We start from the raw sequence: 24,467 nt of genomic DNA on the forward strand, positions 1-24,467 counted from the left end.
CAAAGCCTATGTGTGAGAGGCTGCGCCCCAGCAGCCACACGGGACAGCCGGCACTCCTCCGCCATTATGGTGTCGCCCGACTCTGAGCAAGGTCAGAGGGCAGCGCTACCGCTGACTGCTTCCGGTGTAACCTTCCGCTCCTAGTCTGCGGAGGATAACAGGGAGAGAAGGTTAGTCATCAGCGGCATGTAGTGTGCCTGCTGTCTGTGTGCATTACTCATGTGGCCCCTGTGTATGGGTGCACTCATGTCTGCCCTTCTATATCTACCCCACTGTGTGTGTACTCCTCATGTCTGCCCTTATATATCTACCCCACTGTGTGTGTACATTCCTCATGTCTGCCCTCATATCTACACCCACTGTGTGTACACTCCTCATGTCTGCCCTCATATCTACACCCACTGTGTGTACACTCCTCATGTCTGCCCTCATATCTACACCCACTGTGTGTACACTCCTCATGTCTGCCCTTATATATCTACACCCACTGTGTGTACACTCCTCATGTCTGCCCTCATATATCTACACCCACTGTGTGTGTACACTCCTCATGTCTGCCCTTATATATCTACACCCACTGTGTGTGTACACTCCTCATGTCTGCCCTCATATCTACACCCACTGTGTGTGTACACTCCTCATGTCTGCCCTTATATATCTACACCCACTGTGTGTACACTCCTCATGTCTGCCCTTATATATCTACACCCACTGTGTGTGTACACTCCTCATGTCTGCCCTCATATCTACACCCACTGTGTGTGTACACTCCTCATGTCTGCCCTTATATATCTACACCCACTGTGTGTGTACACTCCTCATGTCTGCCCTTATATATCTACACCCACTGTGTGTGTACACTCCTCATGTCTGCCCTCATATCTACACCCACTGTGTGTGTACACTCCTCATGTCTGCCCTTATATATCTACACCCACTGTGTGTGTACACTCCTCATGTCTGCCCTTATATATCTACCCCACTGTGTGTGTACACTCCTCATGTCTGCCCTCATATCTACACCCACTGTGTGTACACTCCTCATGTCTGCCCTTATATATCTACACCCACTGTGTGTACACTCCTCATGTCTGCCCTTATATATCTACACCCACTGTGTGTACACTCCTCATGTCTGCCCTTATATATCTACACCCACTGTGTGTGTACACTCCTCATGTCTGCCCTCATATATCTACACCCACTGTGTGTGCACTCCTCATGTCTGCCCTCATATATCTACACCCACTGTGTGTGTGCACTCCTCATGTCTGCCCTTATATATCTACACTGTGTTTACATTCCTCATGTCTGCCCTTATATACCTACACCCACTGTGTGTGTGCACTCCTCATGTCTGCCCTTATATATCTACACTGTGTTTACACTCCTCATGTCTGCCCTTATATACCTACACCCACTGTGTGTGTACACTCCTCATGTCTGCCCTCATATATCTACACCCACTGTGTGTACACTCCTCATGTCTGCCCTCATATATCTACACCCACTGTGTGTACACTCCTCATGTCTGCCCTTATATATCTACACCCACTGTGTGTGTACACTCCTCATGTCTGCCCTTATATATCTACACCCACTGTGTGTACACTCCTCATGTCTGCCCTTATATATCTACACCCACTGTGTGTGTACACTCCTCATGTCTGCCCTCATATCTACACCCACTGTGTGTACACTCCTCATGTCTGCCCTTATATACCTACACCCACTGTGTGTGTACACTCCTCATGTCTGCCCTCATATATCTACACCCACTGTGTGTACACTCCTCATGTCTGCCCTCATATCTACACCCACTGTGTGTACACTCCTCATGTCTGCCCTTATATATCTACACCCACTGTGTGTGTACACTCCTCATGTCTGCCCTTATATATCTACACCCACTGTGTGTACACTCCTCATGTCTGCCCTTATATATCTACACCCACTGTGTGTGTACACTCCTCATGTCTGCCCTTATATATCTACACCCACTGTGTGTGTACACTCCTCATGTCTGCCCTTATATATCTACACCCACTGTGTGTACACTCCTCATGTCTGCCCTTATATCTACACCCACTATGTGTGTACACTCCTCATGTCTGCCCTTATATATCTACACCCACTGTGTGTACACTCCTCATGTCTGCCCTTATATATCTACACCCACTGTGTGTACACTCCTCATGTCTGCCCTTATATCTACACCCACTATGTGTGTACACTCCTCATGTCTGCTCTCCATATCTACACCCACTTATATAGACAGGGGTGTGCCTTTCCAAATCAAGGCCTATCAGTTTAATTAAACACAACTGGACTCCAACAATGAAAGAGTAGAACCATCTCAAGGAGGATCACAAGGAAATGGACAGCATGTGACTTAAATATGAGTGTCTGAACAAAGGGTCTGAATACTTATGACCATGTGATATTTCAGTTTTTCTTTTGTAATACATTTGCAACGATTTCTACATTTCTCCTTTTTTCAGCCAAGATGGGGTGCAGAGTAAATGAATGAGGAAAAATAAATAAATTTGAGTTTACCAAATGGCTGCAATGAAACAGTGAAAAGTTTAAAGAGGTCTGAATACTTTCTGTACCCACTGTAATTCCTTAGTATATCACCTATGTGTTCCTCCTTCTCCACTGTCATACAGGTGTGTGTGTGTGTGTGTGTGTGTGTGTGTGTCTATACTGAGTGTATTGGGGTACACTCATTCGGCAGCGGATTAACGTAGTCAGGCACGGTTTTCACTTTAACAGTCCATGTGGTTTATTATGGAGTCATAAGCCACAGAAATATGAAGGACAAGCGAACAGTCTTTACATCAATCTTCATATCATAGTATACGGCTTTGAAACGCGGTCACTAAACACGCCGAACCTCTGTGTCCAGTAATCGTGGGTGACCGCACACCATACAGTTCATTAATGTCCATGGAGCACAACAGGCACCAACATACGACACTACGGTTGCAGTCTATAATCATGCTGGACCTTGTTTTGTCCAGTTACCATGGGTGACTGCACAGCACCCCATACGCTGGGTTACCTTCCAGGAGCTCCTGCTCCATACGCTGACTCCTGTCAGTACTCTCTCTCTCTCTGTCAGGGAAGCTGCCAAACTGGGATCACCGTCCCGGGCAATTCCTTACTCACCAGGCCACCTGACAGTCCAGATCCTGAGACGGGCTGTAGCTTTCCCAAACGCAGTGCCATCACGGACTCTGCACACGCGTCCTCTTGTGCGCTATTCAGGACGTCCATCCCCACCTGGGACCGTCCAACACACAGGCCCCCAGGTCCAAGGCCTCCCCCATGTGCTCTTCAGGAGGTGGCTAGTTCAACCATTATAACCACAGATATGCCTCCATGCATTTCCTGAGAAGCACATGCAGCGCCCCCTAGCTGTAACAGGGGTCACTGCATCACAAATCTAATATATAAAGCTGCAGGGTGGATTGATTTAAATCACGCCGATTTAAATCATGATTTAAATCACGATTTAAATCAAAAGATTTTTTTCTATTTAAATCGGATCGATTTAAATCATGATTTTAATCATGATTTAAATCACTGATTTAAATCAAAAGGTTTTTTTTTAATATAAATCACGATTAAAATGAGAAGTGAGAGCAGTGCGCATGTGCGCCCATAGTTACACGGACGAAACTAGGGGCAACGATCTAACGCCAGGGTGAGGGGGGGACCCCAAAGTAAGTAAAAATCTTTTTTGTTTTACTATATGGCAATAGGTAGGTGTTTAAAAGCAGCATGTCTTAATTGTATAAACTATTAATAGCCTCCACATTTTGTTCATACTGCCCCTTTAATTCCACACTTCTAGCTTGGTTTCACTTTCTTTTGGTTTAGTTTCTTTTTCCATTCAGTTGACATGCCCAAACTTGTTGGATAGTCAGCATCCTACAGAAACCTCTGGAAGAGCATGGCATTGTGAATGTTACACATATACAGCCTTTATTCTACTGAGTTAAACAACTCAGCTTTATCTCATGATGGAAGAACCTTTGGATGGTAAAATATTTTCCTCAAAAAGCAGTTTATTGAAAAAAATCCGATTTAAATAAAAAAAATCCGATTTAAATAAAAAAAATCCGATTTTTTTGATTTTTTTAAAAAAACATTGATTTTTATCCACCCTGTAAAGCTGTATGTGTGTATGTATGTCCGGGATTGGCATCTGAACCGTCGCAGCTACAGCCACAAAATTTTGCACAGTCACACGTCTGGACTCCGAGAGCGTCAAAGCTATGTTGTGAGGTGAAATTTTAACCCCGCGCTTTCCAATTCACCAAACAATTTTGCCCCTATCTACATAATGGGGAAAAAATGAAAGGAAAAGTGTTGGAGGCAAATTAACAGCTGCCAGATGTGAACAAGGGGGACTTAAAGAATGACAGCGATGGCGCCAAAGAGTATATACTGTACAGTTGCTAAGGTGGGGCCCCAACATGGGATAATCACCACACCACCACGGAGATATGAACACACACACAAAATGTGCCACACACTACCACGTGCTCGAACACATATACCACCGTCAGCGCACATTTCCCCACACATACACCAACCTCGCCACATCAAAGTCGAAACACAAAAGTCGCCGCTCAAAACTCGCCACGCGCAAAACTCTCCACATGCAAAACTCGCCACACGTGCAAAACTCGCCACATGGAAAACTCGCCATACGCAAAACTTGCACACGCGGAAAAATTGCCACATGCACAAAAGTTGCAACACATGCAAAAGTTGCCTCACACAAAACTTGCACATACTCAAAAGGCACCACACATAAAACTCGCCACGCGCAAAACTCGCCATGCGCAAAACTTGCTGCACACAACTTGCTACACTAACCTGTCACATGCAACTCGACACACAAAAAGTTGCTACACGCATGTCGCCACACAAAACTCATCTCACAAAAGTCACTACATGCATGTCGCCACACGCAACTCAACACACACAACTTGACACACGAAACTCGCCCTAAAACACACACAAGTCTGGTATTATCCTTCAAAAATAAAAATCTGATTAATAAGCAGACAAACTACAAGAGCAACAACTGTACCATATAGGAAATACGGTAGCTGTCAGTCACATGACCTGTCTATTATGTGTATGTGTGAGCTAATATATACTGCCAGGGGGGACGGCTTCCTGTTGGCTGGGGATTTATCAGGCTGCCAATTTAGCTTACAAATACTGAGGTAAAAATACTGACCAAATAACGTGTGAACAAGGTCTAATACAGGAGGAGATGACATACAGATATATACTATATACAGGAGGAGATGACACACAGGTATATACTATATACAGGAGGAGATGACACACAGGTATATACTATATACAGGGGAGATGACACACAGGCATATACTATATACAGGAGAGATGACACACAGGTATAAAGTATATACAGGAGGAGATGACATACAGGTATATACTATATACAGGAGATGACACACAGGTATATACTATTTACAGGGGAGATGACACACAGGTATATACTATATACAGGAGGAGATGACACAGATATATACTATATACAGGAGAGATGACACATAGGTATATACTATATAGAGGAGGAGATGACATACAGGTACATACTACATACAGGAGATGACATACAGGTATATACTATATACAGGAGGAGATGACATACAGGTATATACTATATACAGGAGGAGATGACATACAGGTATATGCTATGTATAGGAGGAGATGACATACAGGTATATACTGGAGGAGATGACACACAGATATATACTATATATAGGTGAGATGACACACAGGTATATACTATATACAGGAGATTACATACAGGTATATCTAATATATAAAGCTAAATGTGTGTATGTATGTATGTGTGTATGTCCGGGATTGGCATCTGCACCGTCGCAGCTACAGCCACAAAATTTTGCACAGTCACACGTCTGGACCCCGAGAGCGTCATAGGCTATGTTGTGAGGTGAAATTTTAACCCCGCGCGTTCCAATTCACCAAACAATTTTGCCCCTATCTACATAATGGGGAAAAAGTGAAGGGAAAAGTGTTGGAGGAAAATTGACAGCTGCCAGATGTGAACAATGGGGACTTAAAGAATGAGAGCGATGGCTCCAAAGAGTATATACCGTACAGTTGCTAAGGTGGGGCCCCGACATGGGATACTCACCACACACGGGGATATGAACACACACACAAAATGCACCACACACTACCATGTGCTTGAACACATATACCACCCTCAGCACACATTTCACCACACACACACCAACCTCGCCACATAAAAGTCGAAACACAAAAGTCACCACTCAAAACTCGCCACGCGCAAAACTCGCTACATGCAAAACTCGCCATATGCAAAACTAGGCTCACGCAAAACTTGCCACACGTGCAAAACTCACCTCATGGAAAACTCACCTCATGCAAAACTTGCACACACAGAAAAATTGCCACATGTACAAAAGTTGCACCACATGCAAAAGTTGCCTCACACAAAACTTGCACATACTCAAAACGCACCACACATAAAACTCGCCACGCGCAAAACTCGCCATGCACAAATCTTGCTGCACACAACTTTCTACACTAACCTGTCACATGCAACTCGACACACAAAAAGTTGCTACACGCATGTCGCCACACAAAACTCATCTCACAAAAGTCGCTACACGCATGTCGCCACACGCAACTCAACACACACAACTTGACACATGAAACTCGCCCTAAAACACACACAAGTCTGGTATTGTCCTTCAAAAATAAAAATCTGATTAATAAGCAGACAAACTACAAGAGCAACAATTGTACCATATAGGAAATATGGCAGCTGTCAGTCACATGACCTGTCTATTATGTGTATGTGTGAGCTAATATATACTGCCAGGGGGGAGGGCTTCCTGTTGGCTGGGGATTTATCAGGCTGCCAATAGCAACCAATCACAGCTCAGCTTCTATTTTGCTACAGTTAATTAATCTGAGCTCTGATTGGTTAATATAGGCAACAAAGACATTCTCAGTATAACAAAGCTAATATATGTTGTGAAATGCTTCTATTAGCTTAGTTTTTCCCTTTTAATAATTACATTTCTATCTATTTGTTTTGTGGTTTTTGTGTGCAGAATACATTTTTGTTAACACATTCTATTTTGCTAACAGCAGTCATTAACCCGGGCGAAGCCGGGTAGTACAGCTAGTGTACGTGTGTGTGTGTGTATGTGTGTGTATGTATATATATATATATTTTTTTTTTTTACTTTTCTGCCTGACGCGTTTCATTTCAGTGGAGTCTGAAATAGGACGTCATAGTAGGGTGGCCGTGTAGTCACTTCTCCATCACCCCAAGGAAAAAAGTCATCAGTGGCGGCGCTGTCACAGCTTTTGTCAGTTATCCCCTTATGATGTTTTGTTTCAAGGGGGTGATGGAGAAGTGATTGCAGCTTTAATGGCCGTCTCTACACTTCACCTGTGCCTGCCACCCACATCTTCAGAGGCCACCACTACAATCTCTGCTTCTATCACCACCATATTTCCTTGAAATGATAAGTCATAAGGGCGCAGTGATAGAAGTAGGGTGAGTTATAGTACTACCACCACAAAGCTTCTATCACCATTCTCAAACAAATCATCATCAGGGGTGCAGCGCTGGTGTCACTCACACAGCTTCTATCACTGCCCCCAGAAAATTCTTTTGAGGACGGTGATAGAAGCTGTGGTGCAGCACTGCTGTGACTTACAATGCTTCTATCACTGTCCACTGATGACGTCTCATTTCAGGAAAGAGCCTGTGGTAATAGAAGCAGAAATGGCGGCAGTAGCCTGAGAAGATGTGTGGTGGCGGACACTAAAGATGCAGGCACAGATCAAGTGTGGTGGTAGTCGCTTCTCTATCACACCCCACCCCGAGACAGGATGTCATCAAGGTAGAGCAGTGACGAAGCTGTGGTATGTGATCTCAGCACTGAGCCCTGATGACGTCCTGTTTCAGGCCAAGTGATAGACTCTGCGGGGAAGTGACTGCAGGGCTTTCCTCTTGTGACGTTCTGCTTGAGTCTCACCTCAAATGAAACGTCACACAAACGGCTCAACTGTCAGTGTGGTTTAATACACTTCTCTAATCCTAGATGAGGTGAGTAGAGCATTATGAGATCTATATTCTCCAAGTACATCTGAATTTAGTCACCCAGTAAATTGTCTGGATGGTACATTGAGAGAAAATATATCTTTACGCCAGACGGTAGACTAAGGCCGGCATCACACTAGTGTATTACATTCGATGTGAGCGCATCGGATGCGATATGCTAATAACCCTCAGCTCCTGCTCTGCTGCGAGTGTCATGCGTCTGTGCTCCGAGCCTCTCGCACAGAGCGGATCGGAGCACAGCTGCGGAGGAGGTGGAGAAACTAATTTCTCCATCTGCTCCATTGCCGGGGTCAGCGTTTAACACACAGCACTCGGATGATATCCGAGTGGTGTGCGCTGTCTTACTCGCACCCATAGGCTTATATGGGTGCGAGTGAGCCGAGAGTCGGCCTAGTGTCCGTGACAATCGCAGAATGCTGCGATTGTCTCGGACCGAGGAAAATGGCCGACAAAAAATCGGCTGCTGGGAGCTGCCCCATAGTGTAGCATTGGTCTGAGTGCAATGCATATTTTCTTTTTTTTTCTACGCATTGCCCTTGTCCGTTTAAGTCGCCAGTGTGACGCCGGCCTAAGAGTAAACCCGGTATAGTGGTTTAGGGAGAAGGCTTTGAGCATTCATGAGAACTTTAATTGAGAGGGTCTGGCAGGGTCTGCTAGATAAGAGTTTGAGCTGGAATTCTCTGGAGACCATGGAGAAACAAGGGTGTAAATGATCATAGTATGGACAATGCTATAGGAGCTGTCTACAACAAGTGATGTCAGACAAGTGTTTATACATGGCGAGAATTGTGAATGAAATGGTTGATTAGCGATCTTTACATCGTATCATCAATCATAGGTCACCCTGTTCAGATAATCTGAAGTGTGGTTGTGTTCCACGCTCACATCCCTTAAGTGATACCATTTATTCCAAATACATGAATTCATAAAGTATTGTACAAAAACTCCTGTTAATACTGTATAAAGAAAACATAATTAATTTCCCAGTTTTATGTGCAGAGAAGCATTTGCAACAATCACATGAAGAATATGACACACACACACACACATGTTCTCATTTTTAATGCTCCAACTGAACAATGGCCCCAGAACATGATGAAGTAATCTCTGAAAGAAAGCCTAAATTCCCACTCCTCTCCACCTGGTCCAATCGTTGAACAAGCAAACAATTTACATTGCACAATTTTCGAAGGATAAATGAGAATTTTTTCACTCTAATAAAAGAATTCATGCATGACGAACAAGCGTTTTTGGATACATCGTTCGTTACATGATTATAATGAAGGATGGATCGTTAATATTAGAACCTGAGTGATGATCGGTCATTAAAAATGCGCCCTAAAGGGATTCATTTATATTGATGGCTTATCTTTAGGATAGATCATCAATATCATATAGATGGGTGTGTAACACACAGCACCCCCGCCAATCACCCATTCTCAGTGCCAGGGGCTGTCTTATGTCCTCATTTAAGGAGAGGAACTGCACAGCTCTCTCAGCTTGTATAGTGGCCGGAGCGGGGTACTGCTGATTAACTCCCATTCATTTGATATAGTTGACGACTGAGCTGTGTAGTTCCACAATTGAGCACATCTGGCCGGTACTGAGAACAGCTGATTGGTGGAGGAGTTGGGTGTTGCACCCCCACTGATTTGATATTGACGGCCTATCTATGGATACGCCATCAATATAAAGTACTAAAAAGCCCCATTAAGAACAAAAAAATGAAGGTATCTATTGTGGTAACCATATAGTGTATTGTCTTTTTTTACATTTATGTTCCTATAGGTCGGAAGTCTCATCAACTCATAGAAGATGGACAGAGGTCAGATCCCTGAGAGGATCTTAAACCTCACGCTGGAGATCATCTACCTGTTGACTGGAGAGGTGATTATTGTGGGGACTATGATACATTGCCTGACTATTTTCTCTATACCAGTGACTGCTGAGATTTGGGAAAAAATAAACTTGATTTTCACAGTGTAAACACTGAATTAAAAAAGCGAAGGTTGTGTGAAACCAGTAGAAGACGTGAGTTGCTGCAAACACCAATGTATAGAAGGTGATTATGTAAAGGAAATCTGTCAGTGGAAAGTCAACCCCCCCTAACTATTTATATGTGCATGTAGCTTCAAAGACATGTCGAGCAATACCTTTACATGGCCAGTCTTGTCCTCTGTTACTGTGAAATTAGTGGAACAGTAGTGGTGTTTTATGGGGAATAGAGCTGTAGTGAGCCAGGCTTCAGATCTGCCATAGTTCTCAGTAACAGAAGACCAGGCTGGCCATGTAAAGGTATTGATAGACATGACTTTGAAACAGCTACATGCACAGATAAATAGTTTGGGGAGTGAATCCTACCGACAGATTCCCGTTAAAGAGATTACCTGAGACATTAACTAGATGGCCTGATCAGGGGGAATCTGATCTTTGGGAACTCCCGCTCAACAAAGTAAGGATCTACAAGCTTCATTACAAGGCGCAGCTAGTACAGACGCACTTCTGTGTCTATCTAATCAATGATGGAGACATGGAGGTCCTGGAGATCAGACGCCAGTGGAGCAAATACCAATAGTCATCAATTGACTGCTAATAATAATGACCTATGAAGTATGGGTACGTCCTAGATTGTGTCCCTGTATTTGATACGCGCTCCAGAGCTGAGCCTGCATCTCTCCCGGCATATGGTAGCTGGTTTCATCACCCGTGGCCGTTAACATGTTAAATGCCACTGTCAATCTCTGATAGCGGTATTTAACTCTCGCCCGGCAGAAGCGTGTCACAAGACATGCCCATCGGCTCCCCTTTCACATGATCGCATGGCACCGATGGGTTGTCAAGACAGCCGGAAGTCTGCAGAAGACACCCCATGCCGCGTTCATAGATGATTTCTGATACACATAGTAAGACTGAAACCCTGCATGTGTAGCTCAAGCAATTGGAAGATGGCAGCTTCTAGTCTCCTAAGGAGACTATTTGATGTTAAAAAGCACCCCATTCAAAATTAAAACCTGATGTATCAAAATATGCACTAAATTTATCTGATCTATAAATGGCGTAATGAGAAAAAAATCGAAATGCCAGAATTACGTTTTTTTGGTGGCTGAAGCATTGCAATAACAGGCGATCAAAACAAACATTGTATCTATCCTAAAATGGTATCAAGAAAAACATCTGCTCAGTGTGCAAAAAATAAGCCATAACCCAGCCTCCGAACTTAAAAAATGGACCCACTACACGTCTCTGAAAATGGCCACAATCGATTTATTTTTCGTTACAAACTTTGGATTATTTTTTCACCACTTCAGTAAAAAGAACCTGGACACGTTTGGTATCGGCAAACTCGTAATGACCTGGAGAATCATAATGGCAGGTCAGTTTTAGCATTTAGTGAACAAGGTAAAAAAATAAATAAATGGTGGAATTGTACTTTTTTTCCAATTTCACCACACTTGGAATTTTGTTCCTATTTTCAAGTATACGATATGGTAAAATCAATGGTGTCATTTAAAAGTACAACTCGTCCCGCAAAAAACAAGACCTCACACTGCCATATTGACAAAAAAATGGAAAAGGGGTTTGACACCTTCAGATGAGGTAATGATCACATATGTGAGATGCCGGGCAGATGGAAGTCTCTAAACATGGAAAGCCGTGTGTGTCATGAACATTAGTATTTAGATTCTGAGTGTATAGGTAGCGTGTGAAGTAAAAACAGACCAATTATAGAGAAACAACAGTTAAGGGTTGATTGGCTCATAAGGAACTTCATAATGTATGGAAAGGTGATATGTGCAAGGAAAAATACTTTTATTGTATATTTTATAAACTTAACATTGTATGGTGTTTGTTTTTATTGTTCTGTTCTTAGGATTATATTGTTGTGAAGAAGACCTCTGACCAGATGGGGGACAACATGGTTTTTAATGAAATCAGTGGAAGAATGCAAAGCTCTATTGCAGTATATCCTCATTCTCTGATCTATGAGCGGAACAATGAGCAGAAGATCCTAGAACTCACCAACAGGATCATTGAGCTGCTGACTGGAGAGGTGAGCGCTGCTGGGATAATACGGCCATTTTGTTCAGTTGCAATCAAAATTATTCAACCCACTTTACAAAGTAAGCTTATTAAGGGAGTTCACAAAAAATATTAATAAACCAATGAAACAAACATTTAACTCAATACAATTAATAAGAAAAGTGTGTTTTGTTTGTTTTTTTTCAAAATGTAACAAAATGCTATTTTTTAACCCCTTCATGACCTTGGGATTTTCTGTTTTTCCGTGTTCGTTTTTCGCTCCCCTCCTTCCCAGAGCCATAACTTTTTTATTTTTCCGTCAATATGGCCATGTGAGGGCTTATTTTTTGCGACACAAGTTGTACTTTTGAATGACATCATTGGTTTTAGCATGTCGTGTACTAGAAAACAGGAAAAAAATTCCAAGTGCGGTGAAATTGCAAAAAAAGTGCAGTCCCACACTTGTTTTTTTGTTTGGCTTTTTTACAAGGTTCACTAAATGCTAAAAGTGACCTGCCATTATGATTCTCCAGGTCATTACGAGTTCACAGACACCTAACATGACTAGGTTATTTTTTATCTAACTGGTGAAAAAAAAATTCCAAACTTTGCTAAAAAAAAAAAAAATAAAATGTTGCGGCGACCAAAAAAACGTAATTCTGGCGTTTCGATTTTTTTTCTCGCTACGCTGTTTAGCGATCAGCTTTGCTTTTTTTTTATTGATATATCGGACAATTTTGAACGCGGCGATACCAAATGTGTAGGTTCGATTGATTTTTTTTTATTATTTATTATTTTTCTTATTGATTTATTTTGAATGGGGCGAAAGGGGGGTGATTTAAACTTTTATATTTTTTCTATTTTTTTCACATTTTTTTTTTACTTTTGCCATGCTTCAATAGCCTCCATAGGAGGCTAGAAGCTGGCACAACACGATCGGCTCTGCTACATAGCAGCGATCATCAGATCGCTGCTATGCAGCAGAAATGCAGGTGTGCTATGAGCGCCGACCACAGGGTGGCGCTCACAGCTACCGGGGATCAGTAACCATAGAGGTCTCAAGGATGTGACGGGGGTCAGCGATGCGCTCATTTCCGACTGCCCAGCCGGAAGCGGTAGTTAAATGCTGCTGTCTTTCTTTGTTTGACAGTGGCATTTAACTAGTTAATAGCGGCGGGTGAATCGCGATTTCAGCTGCCGCTATTGCGGGCACATGTCAGCTGTTCAAAACAGCTGACATGTCCTGGCTTTGATATGGGCTCACCGCCAGAGCCCGCATCAAAGGGGGGGTTCTGACCTCAGACGTACTATCCCGTCCGAGGTCAGAAAGGGGTTAAAGGCAACCTGTCAGCTGATTCATGCTGCCCAAACTGCTATTTGAAATGCTGTAGCGGTACAGAGAGGATATTCTTTGAAGGTTAGGCCAGGGACTATAGGCGAGAGCAGACTAATCTGGCACCTGTCCTGGCCGGATCTTCCCTGCGCCGGGCGATTCACCAGTTTGTTTTTCTCATGTACATAGTTAGAGACTTGGTGCAGCGCTGGGAAGAGCCGGCCAGGGTATCTCTAAGGCCTCTTTCGCACTTCCGTCGTTTGGCATCCGTCGCAATCCGTCGTTTTGGGCAAAAAACGGATCCTGCAAATGTGCTCGCAGTATGCGTTTTTTGCCCATAGACTTGTATTAGCGACGGATGGCCACACGTAGCGTCCGTCGTGTTTTGGCGGACCGTCATCACAAAAAAAAAAAGTTCAATGTAACGTTTTTTTGTCCGTCACGTTCGCCATTTTCGACTGCGCATGTGCAGTTGAAACTCCGCCCTCTCCTCCCCGGACTGCAGAATGGGCAGCGGATGTGTCGAAAAACTGCATCTGCTGCCCACTTCGTGCAAAACTTTCACAACGTCCGTCAGTACGTCGGCCCGGCGCATTGCGAGGGACCCGTACCGACGGAAGTGTGAAAGAGGCCTAAAGCATATGTATAGCTGCAATTCATTCTGTCCACGGTTTGGGCAGCAAGAATCGCCTGACAGGTTCCCTTTAATGTCTACTGCAGTGTCACAATTATCCAACCTCTTCATGAGAAGGGTCTTTAGTACTCCGTGGAGCCCCTTTAGTTGTTATGACCTGCTCAAATGTGACTTATAGTTTGACACCAGGTTCAGGCAGCATTCCTGTTGAATCTTAGCCCATCCCTAATGGGCATTGCCGTCTAGGTCGCTGATATTCTTTGGTTTGTGTGACACAACTGCCTTCTTCAAATCTCATCCCACCAAAGATCTTCTAAGGGACCATAGTGGGGCAACTCTGACAGCCTTTCTACAATCTTCCAGGACTTTTTCTGAAACCAAGCTTTGGTGGACTTTGATTCTTGGAGTCATTGTCCCGACACTCAAGCTTCAGTTTTTTCACAGAAGTAATGATGAATTCTCCCGGTATTTTCTGATGCTTGATTGATTCAAGCTTGCCATCCAGTGCCAGATAATCTCTCTATTTGGCTCTAAAAAGTATTCATTGCTGTACAAAGACGCATCAAAACACGCATTACTGCTGCCAACAAATTCCTAGAGATGCAGACATTTCTGCAATCAAAAACTTGATGTGTGCATATAGCCTAATAATCCTGATTGCAACTGCAGCATTATTAGTAAGGTTTCTGCCTAATTAATTAGTGATGACCATATCTTTTTTTGCCGTGTCAGGTTCCAAGAGAAGATGAAGATGTCACATTAAATTTCACAGTGGAGGAGTGGGAACGATTTGGGCGTGACTCAGTTAGTAACATGGACATGATGATTATGGAGAACCATCAAGCACTAAATACATTGGGTAAGATAATCTATTACTACACTCATGTAAAGAGTCTATGTAGTTGATGAAATTGTGCTTGAAGGGAATCTGTCACCAGGTTTTTGCTTCCTGTTCTGGGGCAGAGACCCTGATTGCAACGATATGTCGCTTGCTGGGCTACTTGGTCCTACTGATAAAATCACTGTTATCAGTAGGAGATTATCACTAGAGGACTAGTAAACTTGCTGCCATGTAGTCCTCCATATTCATGAGTTCTCTATAACCCCGCCCACACCACTGATTGTTAGTTTTCTGTGTACACCGTGAACTGACATAAAGCTGCCAATCAGTGGTGGGTAGCAATATCTTATATAACAATAACACATGTTGTAGCGATCTTCCCTAGATAGTTATCAGGGCCGTATGTATAGATTATGTATAGATTATTGGGACTATTATGACCTATAATCATAAATCACATAAGAATACAAACAGAACAGATGCTACTGAGGTCCATATTAATAGAAAAATACAAATCTTTCTTATTAAAATACAATAGACTCAGGTTATGGGGGAATTGTCACAAAGGACTGTCACACACCATATCGTGCAAAAGATTGGCCACGCAGGAAACTGAAATTGTGGCTATGAGGTATCAATCATCACCCTAGCTTGAGCACCCCGCGCTCCAAAGTATATCACATAGGGTAGATGACATCATATCTCACCTCCACTATGCCCCTAAGACCCGCCAAATTGCGGGTTAACGATTGCTGCTTGACTTTGATGATCATACTGCATTATTTGGCGGGTCTTAGAGGCATAGTGGAGGTGAGATATGATGTAATCTACCCTATGTGATATACTTTGGAGCGTGGGGTGCTCAAGCTAGAGTGATGATTGATACCTCATAGCCACAATTTCAGTTTCCTGCGTGGCCAATCTTTTGCATTATACTGTGTGTGACAGTCATTTGTGACAATTCCCCCATAACCAGAGTCCATTGTATGTTACTAATAAAGTTTTGTATTTTTCTATTAATATGGACCTTAGTATCATCTGTTCTGTTTGTATTCTCAATCAGTGGTGGGGCAGAGTTATACAGATCTCAGATCAGCTTCAGAGAACTGCTAGATCTGTAGCAGAGGAAACAGTGATGTTATCAAAACTACAGCAAACAGCCCCGTAAGGGACACAATGCAGGAATCAAGGCGTCTACCCCTACATCCTGCTGCTGTCAGATGAGGTAGCAAAAACCTAGTGACAGATTCCCTTTAAACCTGATTTTCACGAGATTATGTGCATTATTCATTGACCGCATAATATAGGGACAGGTGTTTATAAAATGGTGCTATTTGAGCTAATAGTACAAAGTGTATCACAGAATATGGGGGAAGCTCCCTATCCCACTTACAATTGGCACACGGCTGTCAGGGAGAGACTAGGTGAGCGAGAGCTAATAACCCGGGCCCCTGCAATTTCCCTAAGACTAGGGAAATCCTGACTGACCCTCTACCTGAAGTTTACACTGATGGTGTGCATGTTCAGGCCTCGAACCTCACCCTAACTCCTGAGCTCAGCCCTAGGCTGAAACCTCCACCCACCACCCAGTGAAGAGGTAATACTTAAATACCCACAGTTAGGCCATGTTCACACAGTGCGTTTTTTACCGCGGAACCGCGGCGGTTTTGCCGCTGCGGTTCCGCAGCTGTTTTCCATGCAGGGTACAGTACACTGTACCCTATGGAAAACAGGACACACTGTGCACATGGTCCGGAAATTTAAAAAAAAAGCCGTGCTGAATAGCTCCCGGAAAAAAGAAGGAGCATGTCAATTCTTCTTCCTGAACCGCAGCGGTTCTGCACCCATAGACCTCCATTGTGAGGTCAAAATCGCAGTAAAACACGCAGATCAAAAATATATCTGCGTGTTTTACTGCGGTTTGATGTGCAGAACCGCTGCTGCAGGAAGTGCGGGGAAGCCGGCGGAAGTGCGGGGCCGGAAGTGCGTGGGCGGAGAGACATGGAGGCATAGCGTCGCATGGGGATCGTGTCGGCCGTTTGATTGATTTGGTATGTGTGTGTGTGTGTGTGTGTGTGTGTGTGTGTGTGTGTGTGTGTGTGTGTGTGTGTCCCCATGCGACGATAGTGCCTCCATTGTGCTAAGTCGCCGTATGGGACTACTACTCCCATCCGGTATTAGGATGGGAGAGTTGTCCCTGTGTCCGGCGACTTAGCACAATAGTAAAGTTTACACCAAACACCTACACACAATACACATACATGACACACAGTACAGTACATACAACACATAACACAGAGTATATACTCACCAACAGCACACTGGTAGGCGAAGCCCTCGATCCTCCAGGAAAAAATCCAAAAATAATAAACCAAATTCATACTCCCTGTCCGCAGAATCCATAAAACGAGTGTCCCACGCCGATCCCCTGCTCTCCGGCGATACACTGCCAGGAGCGAAGCTCCTAGCAGTGTATCGCGTACTGTTCCGGAGTTCAATGGCTCCGGCGTCTCGGTTAACAGCAGTACAGCTGCGTTGAACTTTCCCACGCAGCACTGCCGTTAAGCGAGAGTGCCGGGGTCAATGACCGCCGGTAAACTCGCTCGCGCATGCGCAGTGACACACCGACAGGAACTATGGCTCCTGTCAGTGTGTTGCTGCATCCGTGGAGAGCAGACATATCTCTGGATGTGTCTGTTCTCCATGGAAAATCTTCGTGGGATACGTGGCACTGAAATACGTGGCACGTGGCACTGAAATACGTGGCACGTGGCACTGAAATACGTGGCACGTGGCACTTAAATACGTGATACGTGGCACTGAAATACGTGGCACGTGGCACTTAAATACGTGGCACTGAAATACGTGGCACTTAAATACGTGGCACGTGGCACTGAAATACGTGGCACGTGGCACTTAAATACGTGATACGTGGCACTTAAATACGTGGCACGTGGCACTGAAATACGTGGCACGTGGCACTTAAATACGTGATACGTGGCACTTAAATACGTGGCACGTGGCACTGAAATACGTGGCACGTGGCACTGAAATACGTGGCACTTAGGCTATGTGCACATTTGCGTTGTGCGCCGCAGCGTCGGCGCCGCAACACACAACGCAAAGTAAAACGCAGCAAAACGCATGCACAACGCTGTGTTTTGCGCCGCATGCGTCCTTTTTTTGATTGATTTTGGACGCAGCAAAAATGCAACTTGCTGCGTCCTCTGCGCCCGGATGCGTGCGCTGCAGTGACGCATGCGGCGCAAAACGCGGAGCGCTGTCATTCAAAACACGTCCACTCATTTTGGTGTTTAGTCCCAAAATGGAGGATGGAAGAAGAAAAGGGTTGGACAAGGAAATGACATCATTTTTTTTTTTTTTTTCCCCCCCACTGCAGTAAACTTTATTTCTGTCAAACACAGACAATCTGCAGACAAAACTGCATCAAAAAACGCACTAAAAAACGCACTAAAAACGCACCAAAAACGCACCAAAAACGCACCAAAAACGCACCTGCGTTTTCTGCAGAGACCTGCAGTTTCAGTCAGGAAAAAAAAAGGATGGAAATCCTGAACGTGTGAACATAGCCTTAGCACAGACAAGGATAAAGGAAAATATACACCACGCTGCAGACACTCAGGAATACACTATAAATGTGCAGGGCAAAATAAACACAAATATAGGAAGGAGTAAATAAGACGAAGGAATATACACCACCAGCAACGAATCTCCAACCACCAGCTCTCCACTCCAGACCGAGATAACAACGCAAGACAGAAGCTATAATCGGCGACACCCAATGATCAGGAGAACTATTTAAAGGCCATGGAAATGGCCCAGCTTCCAATCCGAGGATCAGGTAAATTAACCCCGGAACAGCTAGACAAAATCTATCAGACGCCAATGAGTAAATAGTGGTCAAAAGCAGAATTACCGCTGTCTGTCGGACGACCTGGTTTGAACAGCGTCCGACATGACAACGGCTTCTTGTTTTACCAGCCATGTACACTTTTGGTCAACATTATTGCTCACCTTTAGAAATAAAGTAGGGAAAAAAAGCGGCTATGTGCCAACTGTGTATCATTAGAATATTTTACTGATATGTCCAAATACAGGAAAGATGACCTGTCATCTTACATGCAATCATGAAATAAAAAAAATATGAAAACTACAGTGGACATAAGTCTACACACCACTGTTAAAATGGCAAGTTTTTGTCACGTCAAAAAAATCATACCAAGAATAATCATTTCAGAACGGTTTCCACCTTTAATGTTGCCCCTAATCGGAACAATTCAATTGAAAAGCAAACTGAAATCTTTTAGGGTGGAAAAAGAAGTAAAATAATGTGGTTGCTTAAGTATGCATACCCTTAAACTAATACTTTGTTGAATTACCCTTTGAATTTATGACAGCAGTCAGTCTTTTTTTTTTTTTTTTTTTTTCTCAGCCAGCATGGCACGTCTAGAGTTGGCCATTTTTGCCCACTCTTCCTTACAGTAGCTCCAAATCTGTAAGATTACGAGTTTATCTCCTGTGTACAGCGCCCTCTTCAGATCAACCCACAGATTTCTATTGGATTCAGGTCTGGGTTCTAACTTGGCTATTCCAAAACTTTCATCTTCTTGTGGCGGAGTCATTCTTTTGTTGATTTGGAGATTTGCCTAAGGTTGTTTTCATAATGGAAGATAAAATTAACCTTCAGCTTTTTTTGGGTCTGAAAGTTTTGTCGCAGAATTGACTGATGTTTGGAATTGTTCATAATTCCCTTCACCTTGACTAAAGCCTCAGTTCCAGATGCTGAAAAACTGCCCTAGAGCATAATGGTGCCTCCACCATGCTTCAGTGTGGATTTGGTGTGTTTTTTTTTTTTTTGTTTTTTTTTTTGTTTGGTGATGCATAGTGTTGGCCTTGAACCAAACATACCTTTTGGAATTCTGGGCAAAAAAGTTGAACGTTGGTCTCATCAGCCCATAAAATTGACTTGATGTAGATTATGGTCACATGTAGTACACAACCAGCACTTGCCTTTAATGTTACTGAAGGCCTCTTGGCAACTCTGTATATTCTTGTAGTCTTTCATCAGTTTTTGAGGGAGTCAAGTTCTAGGTAAAATCACTGTTGTATCAAATTAAGCCACTTCTTGATGAGTGTGCCTTGGGAAAAATGTTGTACCTTTCTCCTTACTGATAACTTTCAACAATTAAATCCCTTTGCTGTGTTGTAAGCTGTTTAGGGACCATAGCTCTTGCTGTAAAATGCAACCAATAAAATGTCAGGAAAATCCTACTAGAACATCTGAATTTTATATGGAATCAGAATCATTGTAAATGATTGCTGCGTACTGACCACTATTTCATAAGAGTTCAAATGTGTAATTCTGAACTCAACCACATCCACTACTATAAGTTTGTACTTATACAACCACATTATTTTAGTTTTGTTATTTGATTATCTCAAAATTATATTTGTTTCTCAATGGATTTGTATAGATTATAGGTGACATTTAAGGTGGAAAAAGTATGATTTTTTTTATGTGACAAAAATGTTAACATTTTAATGAGGGTGTGTAGACTTTTTATATCCGTTGTAGTTGAAATGTACAGAATTATTTATTTTTAGAGCACCCCTGAGTCCACGGTGCTCCAAAAGAAAAGGGAAGCATAAAATACACAAATGGAAATTACAATGAACAAACTAATAGTGACAGACAGTTACAGAGGGAGAGGGCCTTACCCCTGTGGGCTTACATTCTACATGATAATGGGGAAGGAAACAGTAGGTTCGAGGGGTCTCTGCAGTTCTGGTGTTGTGGATGCAGCAGCTCTGGTAGATGTAAGGTCATTACAGGATGTAAGCTGTTCTAAAGAGATGGGTTTTCAAATTCCGCTTGAAAGTTCCAAATGTAGGAGATAGTGGCACGTTTTATGGCACAGAATTCCAGATTATGTGGGACACTATGGAGAAGTCTTGCCTAGATTTTAGGGAGGAACGTCCACGTGTGGAGAGGACTAGGTCTTGGGAGGACAGGAGATTACGAGATGGGAGATTAGTTCAGAGATGTATGGGGAAATAGATTATGGACAGCTTTAAAGGTCAGTGTTAGTGGTTTGAAGTGGATATGTTGGGGAATTGGGATCCAATGAAGGGTGTTGCAGAGGGGAAAAGGGAGGAGTTAAAGGGAACCTGTCACCAGGTTTGGCCGACATAAGCTCAAAGGCAGTGGCCATATCTTATCTACAGCATTCTATAATGCTGTAGATAAGCCCCCGATCTGACCTGAAAGATAAGAAAAATAAGTTTTATTATATTCACCCGGTGGGCAGTCTGGTTTGATGGGCGTCGCTGGTCCAGGTCCGGCGCCTCCCATCTTCTTATGATCGCCGCCCTCCTGCTTGCTTCATGGCTCCCCAGCATTGCCCTCCTGCACAGGCGTACTTATCTGCCCTGCTGACGGCATAGGAAAGTACTGCAGTACACAGGCACCAGGAAAGGTCAGAGGCCCAGCGTCTGCGCGCTGCAGTATTTGCTCTGCCCTCAACAGGGCAGATAAGTACGCCTGCGCAGGAGGGTGATGCCAGGGAGCCATGAAGCAAGCAGGAGGGCGGCGATCATAAGAAGATAGGAGGTGCCGGACCTGGAGCAGCGACACCCATTGTACCAGACTGCAAACACCCCCCCCCCCCCCCCTCCCCGGGTGAGTATAATAAAACTTATTTTTCTTCTCTTTCAGGTCTGATCGGGGGCTTATCTACAGCATTATGGAATGCTGTAGATAAGCCCTGAAAGGCGGTGGCCGTATCTCATATTGGCCAAACCTGGTCACAGGTTCGCTTTAAGGACAGACTGGAAAGGTGCGAGAGTGTTAGCAGAAAGGTAGCAGAGGATTATGTTGCAGTAGTCGAGGTGGGATAGGAGGGTGTGCACGAGTATATTAGTAGATTGGGGGGTTGAGGAAGGGACGGGTTCTGGAAATATGGAAATATTTGAGTTGTAGGTGGCAAGGGTTTGAATGTGTGGTTTGAAAGACAAGGCAGAGTCGAGGGTTACTCCGAGGCATTGGACATCAGGTATAGGGGAAAGAATGATGTAATTTATTGTGATAGATAGATCAGGTAGGGAAGATGGGAAAGATGATGAGCTCAGTTTTGTCTATATTGAGCTTTAGGAAGAGAGAGGAGAAGTAGGAGGATATGGCTGATAGACACTCCGGGATTCTGGATATCAGAGAGTCTGGGCCAAAGAGGTGGATATGAGTGTCATCAGTTGTAGTAGGTCAAAGTTATAGATGGAGAAGAGTAGGGGTTCCAAGACAGCGCTTTGAGGGAATTCGACAGAGAGAATGGGATGAAAAGGTATTGTGTGAGTAGGAGACGCTAAATGTGCGGTTATAGAGGTACTACGAGGTGATCCAGGAGAGAGCAAGGACTTTGATACCGAGGGAAGAAAGGATCTGTGTTAGTAGGGAGTGGTTGACGGCATCGAAGGCAGAAGACAGATTTGGAAGGAGGAGTATAGAGAAATGTCTGCTAGCTTTGACAGTAAGTAAGTCATTGTTAGTTTTGGTTAGGGCAGTTTTATTGGAATGGTGGGGCGGAAGCTGGATTGAAGGTTGTCAAAGGGTAGGTTAGATGAGAGGAGGGAGGAAAGTACAGTGTGAACGTGCTTTTCGAGGAGTCTGGAGGTGAACGGGAGCAGTGATATGGGTTAATAGTTGAATGTACAGGTCTGGTCATGGGATGGCTTCTTCAGGATAGGCGTTATAGTGGCATGTTTGAAAGCAGAATGGAAGGTGCCATAAGTTAGTGATAAATTGAAGAGATGGGTTAGGGCTGGGATGAGCGTGGTGATGAGTTGGAGGAGGAAGTGTGATTGGATGGGGTCAAGTGCTCAGGTGTTAAGTGTTATTTGGAGAGGAGATGCGTAAGCTCTCCTTCACTGATGGTGGGGAGGAAGGTTTGTGAGGGGGGGGGGGGTAGTTGTCTGGTATACATAGGGCTTGTGGTGGTTAAGTAGTAAAGACTTGCCTGATTTGCTCTTTCTTGTTGAAGTGTACGGCAAAGTCTTCGGCAGAAATGAGGGAGGTCGGAGGGAGCAATGGTGGGCAGAGGATAGAGTTAAAAGTGTTGTATAACTGCTTATGGCTGTGGGATAAAGAGGATGTAAGGGTTGTGAAGTAGGTCTTTTTGGCAGAGGTGAGGGCCGACTTGAATGTGAAAGTTGCTTGTTTGATTGTGGTGAGGTCTTCCTGTGAATGTGTTTTTCTTTCAGCGCCACTCTGCAATCCAGGATACTCACCAAAGATTTTTAGTCAGGTTAATGTCCAGGGCTGTTGATTGATTTGTAGCACTCTGCAGTGGATTAGAGGGGCGAATCAATCAATAACGTGTGTGTGTGTGTGTGTGTGTGTGTGTGTGGTATTGTAGAAAACAGTGGTGCTGTGTGCGTGGTGGAGTGAAGATATGGAGGACAGTGGTAGAATAGAGTTGGACAGTATGTGAATGTCTAGGTGTATGTGCAGTTTCTGTCAGTGAGCTAGATGCTGGACTTGAGGCCACAGGTGAAGAGGACAGGGAAGAGAATGTAATTAGATGGTGGTCAGATAGGGGGAGAGGTGAGGTCTGATAGGAGGCAGAGGTTGGTGAAGATCAGGTCTAATGTATGTCCATCTGTGTGGGTGGCTGTGGAGGACCACTGAGTGAGGCCAAAGGATATGGCTAGTGACCTTAGTTTAGTGTCTGGCGACAGTGGGGATGTTGAAGTTCCCCATGATGATGATGGGAATGTCAGCAGAGAGAAAGTGTAGAATAGAGATGGAGAATTGGTCAATAAAGGTAGTGGCCGGACCCGGAGGTCAGTATATGAAGGCCACTTGGAGATTGGAGGGAGACTAGATACGGACTGAATGCATGTCAAAAGATGGGAGGGTGGGTGGATTGGGGTGAAGGTGCAGGTGTTAGAAAGGAGAAGACCCACGCCTCCACCATGTCTGTTGCCAGGCCGAAGGAGTATGGGTGAAGTGAAGGCCTCTGTAACACAGCGCACACAGAGACCTGTATTAAAAGTTGTCCAGTTAAAACAAGTTATTACTGCTGATTAGTGATGAGCGAGTATACTCGTTGCTCGGGTTTTCCCGAGCACGCTCGGGTGACCTCCCGGGTATTTGACCACCGACAGGAAGTAGGATATTCAGTTTAGCTTAGTGTCAGTAAGAGGTGGACACGGGTCTTTCATTAGGCCTCTATCTACCTCAGTGTGCGTCGTTTCTTTTCAGGTAACTGGAGAGGTACAGTGTGAATAGTCACTACTGTACTCCCATGCAGAGACTATGAGTACGGCGTGTACTGCCACCCCGTATCCTCATACGTCTGACCGGCAGGACCCCAGCCCCTAACACAGAAGCGTGTTTAGGTGATCCGGACCTGGTCCTGCCTCCGTCTCCTACCCACTCGCC

At 44.1% G+C, this 24,467-nt stretch overlaps 1 protein-coding gene across 1 annotated transcript in view; it reads left to right on the forward strand.

The window, feature by feature from the left end:
- Window positions 1-42: 42 nt before the first annotated feature.
- Window positions 43-24,467, forward strand: part of LOC143764915 (gastrula zinc finger protein XlCGF66.1-like) — a 46,351-nt gene continuing 21,926 nt past the window's right edge. Inside the window, exons 1-4 of the mRNA XM_077251024.1 lie at window positions 43-170; window positions 9,971-10,069; window positions 12,054-12,233; window positions 14,902-15,028. Of these exons, the coding sequence (XP_077107139.1) occupies window positions 9,998-10,069; window positions 12,054-12,233; window positions 14,902-15,028 (379 nt within the window). The 5' untranslated portion in view covers window positions 43-170; window positions 9,971-9,997. The remainder of the gene's footprint in view (window positions 171-9,970; window positions 10,070-12,053; window positions 12,234-14,901; window positions 15,029-24,467) is intronic.

This window comes from Ranitomeya variabilis, chromosome 4 (genome assembly GCF_051348905.1).
Source record: "Ranitomeya variabilis isolate aRanVar5 chromosome 4, aRanVar5.hap1, whole genome shotgun sequence".
In the NCBI taxonomy this organism is placed as follows: Eukaryota; Metazoa; Chordata; class Amphibia; order Anura; family Dendrobatidae; genus Ranitomeya; species Ranitomeya variabilis.